The following is a 14,876-nucleotide window of genomic DNA, read 5'->3' as shown; positions in this document are numbered from 1 at the left end:
CCTCCCTGTAGCCCTCCAGATCGCCGCCACCGGCCCGGGGATACGAAAACAGGCCTGGGAGGACGTCTGGCTGCCCCCTCCTCAGGACACTCCCCTTGGAGGTCACCTCTGGTTGGGGTGACTTGGCCCAGCCCAGCCTCCAAGAGGCCACCTGGAGGGTCTGGGGGACAGGGTAGAGTGGCCCTCCAGGATGGCCCCCTGGGCTGCCAGCAGAGGGTGCCCATCCCCAGCAGGGCCATCCTCCTGGGACCAGCAGCAGTGGGCGGCCTGGGAGGGCGTGAGGCTCTAGCAGCCCCTCCTCTGGGCCTGCTTCACAGACAGCTGTCAGCAGCCCAGGTGGAAGGGGTCTGGGCTGGGGAGCCTGGCCCCTGAGGTGACTGGGCACCTGCCAGCTGGTGGGCTACAGTCCATAGGATTGCAAGAGTTGGATACGACTGAGGCGACTGAGCACACATGCGCGTGGGCAGTGCGTGGAGCAGTGAGGTGGGGCCACGCTCCCAGCAGGGCAGAGGTTTGGATGTTTGAACTGCTTGGTGCTGGCACCGCCCAGCCCAGGAGCACCGGGTCCTGGGCAGGCCCATGGGGAGGCGACGTGATGCGGAGAAGGCCAGAGGCCGTGGGGGTCAGGGCGGCTCCCACACAGAGGGAGGCTTCCTGGAGGAGGTGGCGCTGTCCCTTCTCTGCACAGGGAGCTCGTAGGGGGACCAGGGCCCAGGAGGCAGGGTGGGCAAAGGGCCTGGGGTAGCTGTGAGGAGCTGGCCCTGGCCTGCCATGGTGTCTGCCTTTGCCTCAAGTTCAGGGGTGGACAGGAGGCTTCTGAGCTGCAGGTGACAGTGACATGGGGCTGCATTTGGGGAGACCAGGCTGGCAGCAACGGGAGGTGGGAGAAGGGCAACAGGGAGGGGGTCACAGGAGCCCAGCCCTGGGGCAGCGGGAGGCTGGCATTGGGCGGGTCATCTCCTGCACTTGGTGACTGACAGCTAGGGGCTGATGGGAGCAGGAAGGAGCAGGGAGGGGGCTTTGGGCAAAACGAGGTGGTCCACTCCACCTCCAGGCCCAGGATGTGGGTAGTGCCCAAGTTCTGGCCTCGCTCGCTCAGAGAGTCGGCTGCTGAGATGACCCTAGCTGCCCGTCCTGGCCTCCTGCTCTGCTTTACCTTAAAGCTCAGCACAGGTTCCTCCTCCAGGAAGCCGTCCAGGATCACACAGGTAGCCCCCAGGCCGCACTCTCCGAGGCCCCCTGACTGTACTGTTGTTCCAGGCCTGCGGATTTCCCAGAATCCCCAGGGTGCGTGGAGGGGCCCAGGGATTGTGGGGGTGGTGAGTGGGACTAGGATGGGGCGTCCTAAGAGGTGGGAGAGGAGTGGTGTGAGGTCTAGACAGGGCCTGGGGGGCCTCATGACTTTCCCCTCCTCCTCAAGGACCCCTGATAAAGTGGGGGACAGGTGTCAGGGGCCAGAATCTGCTCTGGGCCAGTCTCCATGCCGGCTGGGAGGACTCCCTCCAGCCCAAGCTGAAGTGTCAGCAGTTAAGACAGGTGACAAGTGCTGTGAGTTCTTTGCCCCAGAGGCCTTAGAGGACCCCACGTCTTCACTGAAGGCCTGGGCCTTGCTGGGCTCGCCCGGCCATGTCTCCCGGTCTCGCCTGGGGGCTCTCCGTAGGCCGCGGTCGGTGGCATGGGTCCAGCCTGGGGCTGGCCGGCCCGCTGCCCTGCAGGCGGTTTCAGGGCCTCTTCTCTGCACCGGTCTCCCCTTGACTGCCCGGCTCTCCCCAGCACAGCACAGCAGCTGTGGGGGGCCTCGTGGGGACCGGCCGGCAGCCTGTGGCCCTCGCAGTAGGGTGTGGAGCCTGGGGAGCTGACGGTGCCTGGAGCAGCCGTGGGGGGCCTTGCGGGGACCGGCCGGCAGCCTGTGGCCCTCGCAGTAGGGCGTGGAGCCTGGGGAGCTGACGGTGCCTGGAGGTGGCTTTGTTGTCGCCCTGGGTGTGTGGGTTTCGTGTTGCTGCCCTAACAAGATGCCACAAACTTGGTGTCTTCACACAAATTCATGGATGGTAGATTCTATAGAAATCCGGAATGGACCTCACTCGGCTACGAGCGGGGTGTGGGCAGGGCTGCCTTCCTCCTGGGGCTCCAGCCTTTCCAGTGTCTTAGAAGCCGCCCACGTCCCTTGGCTTGTGGCCCCTTCCTCCGTCCTCAGAGCTGCAGAGGAGCCTCCCTCCTCCCCCTCTTCCTCCACGTTCAAGGACCTGTGAAGATGTCGGGCCACCTGGATAACCCAGGATAGTGTTTCAAGGTCACCCGGTAAGACACCCTAACTCCTCCCTTGCCGTATAGTCCAGGATGGTCACAGGTTTGGGGGAAAATGTGGCCGTCTTTAAGGGAGGGGCACTCTGCCTTCCACAGGGGTTCCTGGCACTGAGTGGGTGGGGGCTGGGGATTGCTAAACATCTCAGGCGCACTGGACAGCCCCTCACTGCTGAGAACCATCAGGCCCCAGATAGCACCAGGGGCCTGTCTGGGAACCCCTGGAAGAGAGGAGAGTCTAAGGGAGCCTGGCAGCCTGGATGAGAGGAGGTGGCCGGCCTGGGAGCAGACAGGTCAGGCAGCACCCTCTGGTTGGGACACCACCTGTCACCGCCGACAGTGGGCAGTGCAGGGCACCTTTACTCCGCTTCCCTCCCTGAAGGCACCTCCCCAGACTCACGGGGACACCCCCAGGCAGAGAGGATGGCCCCCCCACTGCGTGCCCCCCCTTGCACCCTGGCACCCGTCTGTGCTCGAGGGTCGGGGGGACTCAGAGCAGGAGTAGAGGCCGCTCTGGACACCCCAAACAGAAAGGGGTGCCCTGCAGCCTAGTTTGCGGGGCGCAGGCCCCCAGGCCCAGCAGGGTACCTGAGCTGTGTGGCCTCCCAAGGGCTGCAGACACAGTGCCCAGCATTGCCCATTGAGAAAAATGACTTCATTGGCTTTGCAAGAATATTTGCTCACTATTCAGCAATAAAATTAAAAAAAAATCTCGCCTACAATTTCATCACCGAGAGGAATGCTGTCAACATGAGGTGAGGGCGGTTCCGATATGTCTAAGGGCCCAGGCAGAGGTGTGAGGGTACATGGAACTACAGAACAACTGTAGAATTCTTTCAAATTTTTAAAAATTTAAGGGAAAACACGATGCTGAAATTAGATGAATATTTCTTCATCTGAAGTTCACAAGATTCTCTTACGATTATTTTTAGAAATTACAGCAAACACAGAGCCGGGTGTTGACTGGGTCTGTGTGACGCCCGTCCGCCTGCTGCTGGTGAGGGGCGCTGGCAGCTCTGTGCCTGCCCGGCCCCCTGTGCCCTGCCGTCCGCTGGAGCCCTGCTCCTGGGCAGCGAGCTCCCCAGTCAGCACTGCCCTGTCTTTGTCTCCATTACAGTCTTATTGGCTGCCTTGAAGGTCAGCTTTTACATTTTTAAAGAACCTTATTTCTCAGGTTCTTCTAGGTTTAAAAATGTTTGCCCAAGGCCTTTAGACTCTCATGGTGGGACCTCTTCACCCACCGTTAGGCTCCCAAGGGTGCCTGCTTCACCAGTGCCCCCATTGTGATCGCCCTGTGCCCTGACCCTCATCACTCTTGTCTTCAAGGCCTCAACCATCCTGTTTATCATCTCTTCCCTGCTCCCCGCTGGATGGCACCCTCCGCAGGCCGGGGCAGGATTCTTTGGTAAAGTGTTCTCGGCCTCCTGACTTGGTCTTCAGGTCTCAAACGTTGCTGCGGAGAACAGGGCCAGCTTTTGTCCTTGCTGCATGTGACATGGGTTTTCTGAAGAGCATCTCTCTTGTCTCTGAGGCTGAGTGAGCAGGAGAGGTGGGCTCCGTGTGACTCAGCCCGCTGTGGTCCTGGGGGCTCCCAGGTGATGCTGGGGAGAGTGGCCTGTGGCGGGTCTTTGAGCCTTTTTCAGACTGCAGCCTCCTGCGCCCTGTGCCTCCCGCTGGGTCATGGCCTCCACACGCGGCTGCCGCCCCCATCCCTCAGCAAGTGGCCGCCAGGGCCAAAGGTCAGCTCAGGTCACCTGGAGCCCTGCAGGCCCTGCACAGGGACGCTGCCCTGTCCAGTGGCCTCTGGACCCTTTCACCCACCATTAGGCTCCCATGGGTCCCTCCTCACCAGTATCCCCGCCTCTCTAAACAAACAGTGCCCCCACCGTGAGCGCTTGTCCCCTGACCCCTCTCATCACTTTGTCTTCAAAGCCTTGACTGCCGTATTTATCACTGCTTCCCTGCTTCCTGCTGGACAGTGACTGCCCCTCCCCCCGGCCCCCAGCATCTGAAGTGTGTGGCTTGAAGTGGGTGCTTAGCAAATGAATGACGAAGCGATCGTGCTAATTGCTTGGCCTCGCCCCAGCCCACCTCCAGGCTTCCCCGTGTTAGTCATTGCCACCCTTGGCCCCTCGGTTTCCTGTCCGAGCAACGGCGTGACCCTGACCTGTTTCCTCGGCTCTTACATCTCGCTCTCGCTCTGCTGTCTTGTCATCTAACGTCTGACCTCGGATCACGGGGCTCCTGTAGAGGCGACTCCCATCGTCCCTTGCCCCCGCTCCCCACTCTTTATGCTGCCCTTGTGGTCTTGGACATGGCTACCCCGTTCCACGTGGCACACCCTCGGGGCTCTTTCCTGAATGTCTTCTTGCTCTGCCACTAAATGCAAGAATTCCGAAGTCTTTTCCGCAAGGTGCCTGGGGTCTGTTGCCGTGCCTCTGGGCTGGTGTGGGGTCTGGGCCCTGCGTGCAATCCCCCTTTCTTGTTAGCCTGCAGAGGGGAAAGCAGTGTGACGCCAGAAGAGCAGTGGGCTTTAGTAGACGTCGCTCTGCTTTGGGAGGGGGAGACCTGGAATTCCAGCAGCTTCCCCGAGACTTCCGGGGAAAGGCAGCCCTGCCTGCCACTCTCCCCCATCCCCCACCCCGGCCGGAGGAAGGCAGCCTCCGCCCTTCGTGGCTTCTCCCCGCGGAGGGCGGGGGGTCCTGCAGGTGGATGCCCCTCTTGGGGAGACAGGAGCAGGCACTTTACAGGCGGGAAGTGTGGGGCTCTCTGTGCTGCCTGGGCATTTATCTGTGGTTCTTACTGTTTGGTCAGCTTGTTGGGTGCTGGTGGATGGAGGCTTCATGGTACAGCTTTGCTGTCCAGAGGAGGAGACGCAGGTTACTGAGTTAGGATGGGCCGTGGGGAGGGGGACGTTCCTGCCCCCCTCCCCTTAGAGGGGGCCTGCCTGAATGGCCTCAGCGCTAAGCTCCTGCCTTCTAGCCGCCCTCAGTCTCCACGACGTGCGGGGCCTGGGGCCTGTCCTGGGCTCTGTCCCCTTGTGTCCCACAGGGATGTCCCCAAGCAGACGGAGCAGTCACCCTGGGCCCCTCACCTCCCTCCCCTGGTCCCCAAGCAGCGGGCTGGTCTAGAATCCCCACTGGGCCCACTCGCGGCCAGCCGGGCCGCCCCCTCCACCCTCGGCTTTCCCCTGCGGGCAGCACCCGGGCCACCGCCATCGTCAGACTTAAGCCCACACAGCGTGGCAGGTCCTGCCGGGCCTGCGGAGGGCAGGCCGGTGCCTCATCCACGGCCCTTCCACCTCGCTGTCCTCGCACGGACCGCCAGCCCGCCCCCCCCCCCCCCCGCCATAGCCCCCGCCAGCCCCCCAACACCGCCCCCGCCCCCACCATCCGCGTCGGGTTCCCCCTCCTGCCCCGCTCCCGGGCGGGGCCTCCCAGAGGGTACTCTGGGCACGGCCAGCCGGTCCCTTGGCCGGTTCCTCGGGCCGCAGTCCAGGGAGGAGGTGCCCCCGCGGAGGTGGGATGGGGGCCCGCCACCGTCCAGGCGAGGCCGGGGGGCAGGACCGGGGGCAGGGACAAAGACCCCGGGGCCGGGCGCGGGGAGCCGGGGCTCGCGGGCGGCGGAGGCCGGGCGCGGGGAGCGGGGGCGCGAGGCGCGCGGGCGGCGGAGCCGGGGGCGCGCGGCGCGGGGCGGGGCGCCCGGGAAACGGCCCCGCGGGGGGCGCGGCGGCGCCCAGGCCCCTCCCTCGCGCGGCCCCTCCTCTTCCTCTCCCGCCCGCCCGCGGCCTCGGTCCCTGCGCGGCCTCGGCGGCCTCGGCGGCGGCGGCGGCGGCGGAGCAGCGCGGCCCCTTTAAACCGCCCGCCCCCGCGCCCGCGCCCGCGCCGCGCCGCGTCCTCCCGGCCGCCCGCGCCGAGCCCCGCGCCCGCCCGGCCCAGCCCGCGGCCCCCGCCGCCGCCGCCGGACATGGCCGCCAACATGTACAGGGTCGGAGGTAAGGCCGCCGCCTGTCCGCCGCCGCCGCCGCCGCCGCCGCCTTTATGCGCCGCGGCCGGGCCCCCACCCGGACCCCCGCCCCGGGCGCCCCGGACTCCCGGACCCCGGCCCGGCCCCGCCGTCTCTGCCCCCGGCCGGCCTCGGTCCCAAACCGCCGCCCCGGGCCTCGCCATCCCCCGGGCCGCTCTGCACCCCGCGCCGCGGCCCCCGCCCGCCCGCCCACTCCGCGTTTCCCTCCCCCGCCCCTCCCCCCCCGCCCCCACTCCGGCCCCCTCCCCCGCCTCCGCCCCTCCCCCACTGCAGGCCGGCCTGCCGGGCCATCCCTCCTCCCCCCGGCCGCCCGCACCCCTCGTCTGCACCGCACCCCGTCTCCTCCCCACCCCATCGTTTCTGAGCAGCCTGCCCTCCACCCCCACCCCGGCCCGGCCACGCTCACTGCGGCCCGAAAGGGCCCCTTGGGCCGCCCCGCTGGAGCCCGCGGGGACAGGGGCCGAGCTGGAGGGGGGAGGGGGCTGTGCCCACCTGTTGGGGGCGGCCTGTGGTCTGTGAGGAGCTGTGGGGGATGCCAGCACCCTTCTGTGAGGGGTCTGGCCGGAGCCCCGCGCCCCCAGCGGAGCGGAGCACATGGTGCAGGAGGCCCCGGCTGCCCTGCCGGGGTGGGGGCTCTGGGGCGCAGGAGAGAGGAGGGCCCATGGTGTGCGGGGCGGGCTCATATCTGGGGTGCGGGCCATGTCCCCTCTGGAGCCCACAGCTGCTGAGGGCTTGGGCCTGGAGTATGCTTAGGGGCTGTATTCTGGGGGATTCCCTCTCCAGAGCCTTAGTAGCCTGTGGTCACCCCGAGCGTGCTTTCAACACACCCCAAACTTTTTGCTGCCTCCTGTTTCCCCAGGGCGGCAGGGAGGTGCTTTGCAGGGGTGTGGATGAGCCAGGTGGTCCCTGCTCGCGATGCTGAGCTGGCCGAGGCCCTGGGGCTCCCCTCCTGGGCTATTCTCCCCACGGTGGGCCCCGGGAAGCCCCTGGCGTTGGGTCTTGCCCCCCTTTGTGGTGAGGGGGCTCCAGGAGGCTGCACTGCCGGTTTCCCGTGGGTTCCCAGCTGCTCCGTGAAGTCACAGGGAGGCGAGGTGCCCTCTGTCTCTGAGATCTGAGAGGCCCACGTGCCCAGCTTAGGTGGAGCGTGTCAGGCCTGAGAGCAGCCCTGGCCTTGCTGTCCGAGCTACTTCTGTGCACGGTCTGCCCTGTTGCTGGCCAGCTGACCCCGAGGGCCAGGCCAGCCTCGTGACCTTGGGTGCACACCCCCACCCAGTCAGTGGGTAGGCAGGATACCTGCCGGCCCGTCAGGCCCTCCCCTGCCCTCTCCGGCTCACAAGTGGTCGCGGGAAGGGGGGCCCATGCCCCCTGTAGCACAGACCCTTGGTGGACACGTGGGGAGCGGGCTGGGGTGCAGCGGCCCTTCAGGGAGGGGCCTGTTCGTTTCCCACCCTTTCCCGTCCGAGCAGGAGCCGGTCACCTGGAGGGTGGCAGGAGGTCCCCAGGACCGACTCGCCCCCTCTGTACTGGCAGCCCCAGCCTCTGCTCCCTGCCCAGGTCCCCCGGCCGCCCTGGCAGCTCTCCTCCCGCACAATGTCCTCTCGGACCACTTTTCTGCATGCAGGTCCCCTCTTTCCCAGCGTGAGACCCCTCCGGTTGGCCCACCCTTCCAGCTTGCCCCGTGCCCCTGAGGTTTACCTGGCCAGAAGCCCCCTGCATGTGTGGCCTCCTCTGCCCTCCCAGGCTTCTGCCCTGGGGCCGCGTTGGGGTGTTGAATAAATGAATGAAAAGAGGCTCCCAGCTCCCAGGTGGAGCCTGGAGGGGGAGGCAGTGGGGTGCTGGGGGCCCTCCGCTGGCCCCCCGCTGCACCTTGGCTACCTGCCACTCAGGGTGGGACCCCCACTGTGTGCTGTCTCTGCCCTCCCAGGCCGTGGGCACCGCAGCCTGCACTCGTGTCCCTGCTGTGATGTGTGGGCTCCAGGCCTCCTGGCCGTGCAGTCAACTGGGGCCTGGCCGCACTCAGGCCTTCCTGTGCCTCAGACCCCGGTGTCCCCCGCGGGTCCCGGAGGCGCTCCCGGGGCCCAAGCCGGAGGGCCGCTTCCCCTTGGACTCCAAGTTGGTCACTGCTGCTCCGTCCCCCACCTCTGGACGGGATCCCAAGGCGCTGTCCCCTGGGTCCGCAGGGCCGGTGGGCAGGGTGTCGGCAGGTCGGTGTCCTGTCCCGGGGAGCTGCTGGCTTGGGGTTGGGGGTGCCGTCAGGGCCTCTCAGGACCCAGATGGGCAGATGCGCACCTCTCCCTGGGGCTGGGCCCCACCGGGCAGGCTGCCCGCCCTAGGCACACCGCAGGGATAGAACCCGGGGAAGGCGTCTCCATGTGGGGCGGTCCACGAGAGCCACTGGATTCAGCACGAAAAAGTACAGGATGCCTGTTAGGTTTGCATTTCAGATACAGCGTGTCTTAGCATCTGTGTGTCCCGAATGCCGCATGGGAGGGACACAAGAAAGTGGTCCGCGGCACCCAGTCTCTCCTGGGCATCCTGTGTCCTGCCTGGCAGGCTGTTCCGAGGCCCTGCCAGGGCGTCTGGGCGGGGCGAAGGCACGGCCGCAACTTCGTGCCAACTGACCGGCTGGGCGGAGTGGGTCAGCCTGGGAGGGACCGGGCCTGGTTCTTCCCCAGGAAGTGGCCCGGCCTGGACAGAAGGCCTCTTGGATGGCGCGTGGCGGGCAAGGGATGCCGGTGGCGGGGTCAGGGTCCACGCCCGGCGGCAGGTTCCCGTCTGGGGCGGCCCTGGGCTGCGGGCACCGAGGACACCTCTTTCTGCCTCTCTGTGAAGGCAGAGCTGACCTGTCAGGCTCCGGGACAGACGGAAGACCGGCGGCCCGGAGCCGCGGGCGCCTCGGTCACTGGGCAGTGGGCGGCTGTGGATGGTCCCGTCTGCTCTCCTTTTGCTCTCGTTGTGCGGTGTTAACAGCTGTTCTCCTGGACAGCCCGACTTTTGAAAGGTGACAGGGGCCCCTCGCCCTCTGGGCAGCTTGCTGGTGCTCCTGCTGCCTCTGCTGCTCTTGCCAGGCTGTGTTCTGCCCTTCTGTCGGAAACGCTTTTGTGCTTGTTTACCTTTTTACGAGGTAAGACGTCGCCAGTCGGGAAAGCTGCACACGCTTCAGGGGCGGTGGGGACATGCTGGGGATCGTGGCGAGGGGAGCGGCAGCCTTGGGCTCTGGGCTGGAAGTGGGTGGACCACTGTCACGCACACACGTGTGCGTGCACATGTGCACACTCACCCTGCAGCCCACCCCCCGTTGGGTGTCTTCTGGGGCCTTCACGTTCCTCTGAGAGCAAACTGCGGCCGTTGCAGTCTAGGGTTACTTGGTGAGGAGCTGTGGCTCAGGGGTGTCTGGGGCAGGTCCTGGGTTGGGGCCAGGCAGGGCGGCGGGCGCCCTCCCGTTGGTGGTAGCCTTGCCAGGCACCTGGACGGGTGGGCGTCCGTGCCGGACTCGCCAGGGCTGAGGGGGGCTTGGTCGAGGTTGGCGCAGGACCGCCTTCTGGGGCTGAAGTTGGGGTGCCGTGTGGATTTGGGGGGCTGCCTGCGACTCCGCAGCCGGCCTTCTCTCGAGTCTGGTGTTCTGCGCTGTCCTCCGCCTTGTGCCTCTGTGCCCCCAGCACCCCCGCCCATCTGTCCTCAGGGAGCAGGTGGGCTGGAGACTGATGGCAGCAGGCGCACTTCCCTGGGTCTCCAGGGGCCCCGCGTGGACAGAGGAGGCCGCTGGCGCTGTCCTGTCCGGGGCTTGGGGTGGTGTTGGGTCTGGGGGGCCTGGCGGCCGCGCTCCTGCCTTCCCGGGCCTTGCAGCCCCCTGGCCGCGATCACAGCAGCCTGAGGAGACGATCTTCCGAGCAGCAGGTCTGCCCCGTCTCCTCCGCTTCAAACTGCAGGGTCGACTCCCAGCGCCTTGAGGGCCCATCATCTGGCCCTGCCCCCAGCTGGCCCCTCGCAGGCCCGGGTCCCTTGGCTGACCCACGCGACAGTGACTGCTGGATGTGGGGGTGAGGGCTGCGGGTGCAGAGAGCCCAGGGGGGGGTCCATGCCCGGCACCTGGGGAACAGGCCCACTGCCTCCCGCCCTCTGCAGGGTGGGCATCCATGCAGGCCCCTGGGCCCCTGGGGCTCTGTTTGTGGACATCGGGCAGAGGGGGCTACCCTTGGGGAGGGGAAAGTCACCCCTGAGAGGCGGCCACATCCCGTGTGAGGGGACCAGGGTCAGCACAGGGCCACCGGGGTGGGGGGGCATGCTCCAGTGGGCACCGTGTGAGCTCAGGCCTGCAGGTCTGTGTGTGGGTCAGCGTAGGGTCCACAGGGCCTTTTCTGGGGTCCAGGTGGGTACAGTTCTGCCCCTTTGTCCAGAGAGAGCGCGGGGTGTCTGAGCTCAGGCCTGGTGCCCGGCCCAACCCCCCGTCACCTCCATCCTCTGACCCCCTGGACAGAGGCTGGCCCCTTGGTCATCGGCCACTTCGGCTCCTGGCAGGGCCTGGCCTCCGTCCAGCGGGTGTGTGCACGGGAGGTCTGGCTGGAGAGATGGCGCGGTCAGCACTGGGCCCGAGGGGGTGTGCATGCCAGGCCCCGGGCCCGTGAGGCTCGGCAGGTGAATGTGGAGGCCGGCCGGGGCTTGGGGTCGGGCTCCCACAGGCTCCCAGCCCCCGGGCTGAGCCTCTGCCCCACGGCCCTCTGCGGGGTCTGCGGCCCGGGGCTGGTAGGAGCCCGTCCCCGAGGTGCTGGCGACCTGGCCCTTCGGGGGTTGCGCTGCCTTCCTGGGGGCCTCCCTTCGTCCCGCCCTGCCTCGTCGCTCCTGGCTGCTCGCCTTTGCGAGTCTGCGGGTCCCTCAGGGTAATGCTGCCCGGCGGAGCTGCGAGCGAGCAGTCCCCTGGCCTTAGGACTGTGCCGTTAGAGGTTCCGTGCTTTTAGTCAGAGGTTCCCTTGTTTCAGTGGGCCCAGCAATGCCCTGAGGTGCGTCCAGGGTCCCTCAGTGCCGGCAGGCTGTAGCTGTGAACCGGTGGTGTGACGCGAGGCAGGATGCGGCTGTCAGTCTCTGAGCTGAGCGCGGAGAGCAGGTGCTGGGCTGTTGATCCCGGAAGAAAGCCTGGCCCGAGGCTGCAGGAGCCTGACCCTGGCCCTGGCCCTGGCCCTGACTTCGCCCTGGGCCAGTGGGTCAGCTCAGGAGACTTCAGCGTTAGTGATGACTTAGAGATGCGATTCCCGTCGCTAAGGGTTGAAAGCTAGGTCTGTCGAAGTACATGCTTACACACCCTTTGTGGGTCAGCTCTGTGATTTGGACACGTGTGCACAGCGTCTGTCACACGTGCTTCCAGGTGTGTGGTCTCAACAGGCCGGGGTGGGGGGACCCCGGTGGTCAGACGGCTGGCACGACCCGCTCGTTTCCCTCTTGCCTTTTGGTCAGCCCCCCACACCGAGCCTGGCTCCGCAGCCCCGAGGGGACCCTGTCGCTCCCGACGCCCTCTACAGGGTGTCATGCAGCGCGTCCAGGGCTCGCCCAGGTGTGGGGAGCGCCTTCCTCTGCCTTCCGATTCGGTTCTGTCGAACGGACGTGTCGCGGTGGACTCAGCAGCTGTGGGACGTTGGGTCTGGAGGCCCCAGCCTGAGGGCTGGTCAGCAGCAGAGGTGGCTGCTTGCAGTTCTGGAGGCTGCAGGACCCTGGACACGGTCCAGGCTGCCCCCTGCAGACCTGATATCTTGGGAGAGCCCACTTCCTGGCAGGGAGCTCCAGGGGTCTCCTGTAAGAGTGCAAATTGCCACTTCCGGGGCTCACCCTCAGGCCTTCCCAGAGGTCCTGCCTCCAGATAGCTGTCTTCAGGGTTGAGATTTCAGCGTGACATTTGAAGGGCACGTTCGTATCACCGCAGAGTCATCTCCAGCTTCTGGTGACTGTGTCAGTTGTCGTGGTGAGAGTCCCGGGCTGGGGGGGCCTGGCGGGGCGGGGGCACCCCCTGTGCCCCGGGCCCTCTGCATCCTGGCCGGCTGGGTCTCGTCGGGCCAGTGTCTCTGTCGAGGGTCTGACAGGCAGGCAGGGCGCCTCCAGTCTCCCTGGGTCGAGGCGTGGGGCATCTTTCCACCTGTCGATGGCCTCCTAGCATCTGGCCAGGTGTCTGCACGAGCCCTCTGTCTGGTTTCTGAGATTGGGAAGAAGCTCGCCACCGAGTTGTGATGCTTTGTTTTATGTTGTATATTTTAGTGCTTTATCAGATATGTGTTTTGTAATTTTTTCTTTTATAATTTACATATTTTGTGTATAAAATCCGCCAACCCCAAGGTCACAAAGATCTTGTCCTGTGTTCTCGTAGAGTGTTTATAGTTCTGGGTTTTACTTGTAAGTGTGTGACACATTTTGAGCTTGAGATGAAGGTCCTCGGCTTCTTTCTTGTGCGTGTGAGTGTCCTGTGGCCCGTCGCCACCTCTCGGCCTTCTGACCCCCGACCCGGGGGTGTCTGGTCGCAGCTGTTTGCCTCTCCGCACCGTGTGGGCCACGGTGACTTCACAGCAAGCCTGGGTCAGGTGGGGCGTCTCCGAGTCGTCCTTTTCTTTCAGCTGCACTTGAGGCTCGCGAGGTCTTAGTTCCCCCAACAGGGGTCCCACCCGGGGCAGCGACAGCGCTGAGTGCTAACCAGTGGGCAGGAAGTCCCTGACTTCATGCTGTTTCCAGATGGTTTCATCTGTTCTGCCGTCTTGGATGTCCTGTGTAAAGTGTAGGATTGTCTTAACTGACTTTTCTACAGAAAACACAGTGGAGTTTTGATTGGGATTATGGTGAAACTGTGGCTGATATCAGTTTGGGGCAAGGTTGGCATCTTTTCCAGGACTCGTCCCTCCTGCAGGGCCTGGCAGGCTGTGGCCCGCTGACTGTTCTCCTGTGACTCACGAGCTAAGAATGGTTCCTACATTTTTAAATGGTTGAGGGGGAAAAAATGAAAAGAATACTTTAGGGCAAGTGAAAATTCTGTGAAATACGAGCTTCAGTGTCTCTAAATAAAGTCGTGTCGGAACGCGCCACGCGGGTGTTTGCCCGTGTCCCTGGGCTGCTGTGGGGCCTTGGCGAAGTCGAGCGGTGGGCGGTGAGGCGCCTGCCCGTGTGCCCACCTGTGCGCCCACCCGGGGGGCCGTCACCGAGTCACACACCCACATCGTAATGTCAGTGTCCCAGAGAGTGGAGCACTGGGCTCAGCAGGGTCCTCGCGGGGTGTGTGTGTGGGGACAGCATGTGCTGGAATAGCATGCGTGTGGGGACAGCGTGTGTGTGGGGACAGCATGTGCCGGGACAGCGTGTGTGCGGGGACAGCGTGCGTGTGCGGGGACAGCGTGCATGTGGGGACAGCATGTGTGTATTGGGACAGCGTGTGTGCGGGGACAGCGTGCGTGTGCGGGGACAGCGTGCATGTGGGGACAGCATGTGTGTATTGGGACAGCGTGTGTGCGGGGACAGCGTGCGTGTGCGGGGACAGCGTGTGTGTGGGGACAGCGTGTGTGTGGGGACAGCATGTGTGTATTGGGACAGTGTATGTGTACAGGGACGGCGTGTGTATGTTGGGACAGTGTGTGTGTGCGAGGACAGCGTGTGTGTGTGGGGACAGCGCGTGTGCGCGGGGACAGCGCGTGTGTACGGGGACAGCGTGTGTGTGCGGGGACAGCGTGTGTGTGTTGGGACAGCGTGTGTGTGTTGGGACAGCGTGGGTGTGTTGGGACAGCGTGTGTGTATTGGGACAGCATGTGTGTGTATTGGGACAGCGTGTGCGCACGGGGACTGTGTGCGGGGACAGCGTGCACACAGGGACAGCGTGTGTGTATTGGGACAGCGTGTGTGTGCGGGGACAGCCTGTGCCGGAATAGCGTGTGTGTGTGCAGGGACTGTGTGTGTGCAGGGACAGCGTGTGTGGGGACAGCGTGTGTGTGTGGGCACAGCATATGTGCGGGGACAGCATGTGTGCGGGGACAGCGTGTGTGTGTGGGGACAGCGTGTGTGTGTGGGGACAGCATGTGTGTGGGGACAGCGTGTGTTGGGACAGCATGTGTGTGCGGGGACAGCGTATGTGTATTGGGACAGCGTGTGTGTGGGGACAGTGTGTGTTGGGACAGCGTGTGTGTGGGGACAGCGTGTGTGTATTGGGACAGCGTGTGTGTGGGGACAGCGTGTGTTGGGACAGCGTGTGTGTGCGGGGACAGCGTGTGTGTGCGGGGACAGCGTGTGTGTGTTGGGACAGCGTGTGTGTGTTGGGACAGCGTGTGTGTGGGGACAGCGTGTGTGGGAACAGCTGTGGACCTTCCAGCTCAGAGAGGGCCCGTCGCAGCTGACCGTCCTCAGCAAGTCCATGAAGAAGATGTGATGGGGTCTCCATGGAACTTTGGCTGGGCAGGAAAAGCCGGTCCCTGGCCGTGACGTCCCTGTGTTGTGATGGTGGTCGGCTTCCCAGCCTGCGGGCCCGGAGCCCCGGGGTCAGGAGCCTGGCTGTGTGAAGAGTCTGCTTGGAGGCACAGCCTAGATGCTCA

The 14,876-nt window shown here is 65.1% G+C and overlaps 1 protein-coding gene across 7 annotated transcripts in view; it reads left to right on the top strand.

Annotated features, from left to right (window-relative positions):
- Window positions 1–6,160: 6,160 nt before the first annotated feature.
- The window catches only part of MTA1 (metastasis associated 1), a 33,289-nt gene continuing 24,573 nt past the window's right edge, over window positions 6,161–14,876 (top strand). For all 7 annotated transcript variants that reach the window (XM_025277459.2, XM_025277458.2, XM_025277457.2 and 4 more), the window contains exon 1: window positions 6,161–6,298. In XM_025277459.2, coding sequence (XP_025133244.1) covers window positions 6,271–6,298 — 28 coding nt within the window. In that variant the 5' untranslated portion in view covers window positions 6,161–6,270. The remainder of the gene's footprint in view (window positions 6,299–14,876) is intronic.

The sequence above is a fragment of the Bubalus bubalis genome, chromosome 20, assembly GCF_019923935.1.
Source record: "Bubalus bubalis isolate 160015118507 breed Murrah chromosome 20, NDDB_SH_1, whole genome shotgun sequence".
Lineage (NCBI taxonomy): Eukaryota > Metazoa > Chordata > Mammalia > Artiodactyla > Bovidae > Bubalus > Bubalus bubalis.
This window is presented reverse-complemented; position numbering and strand designations above follow the sequence as displayed.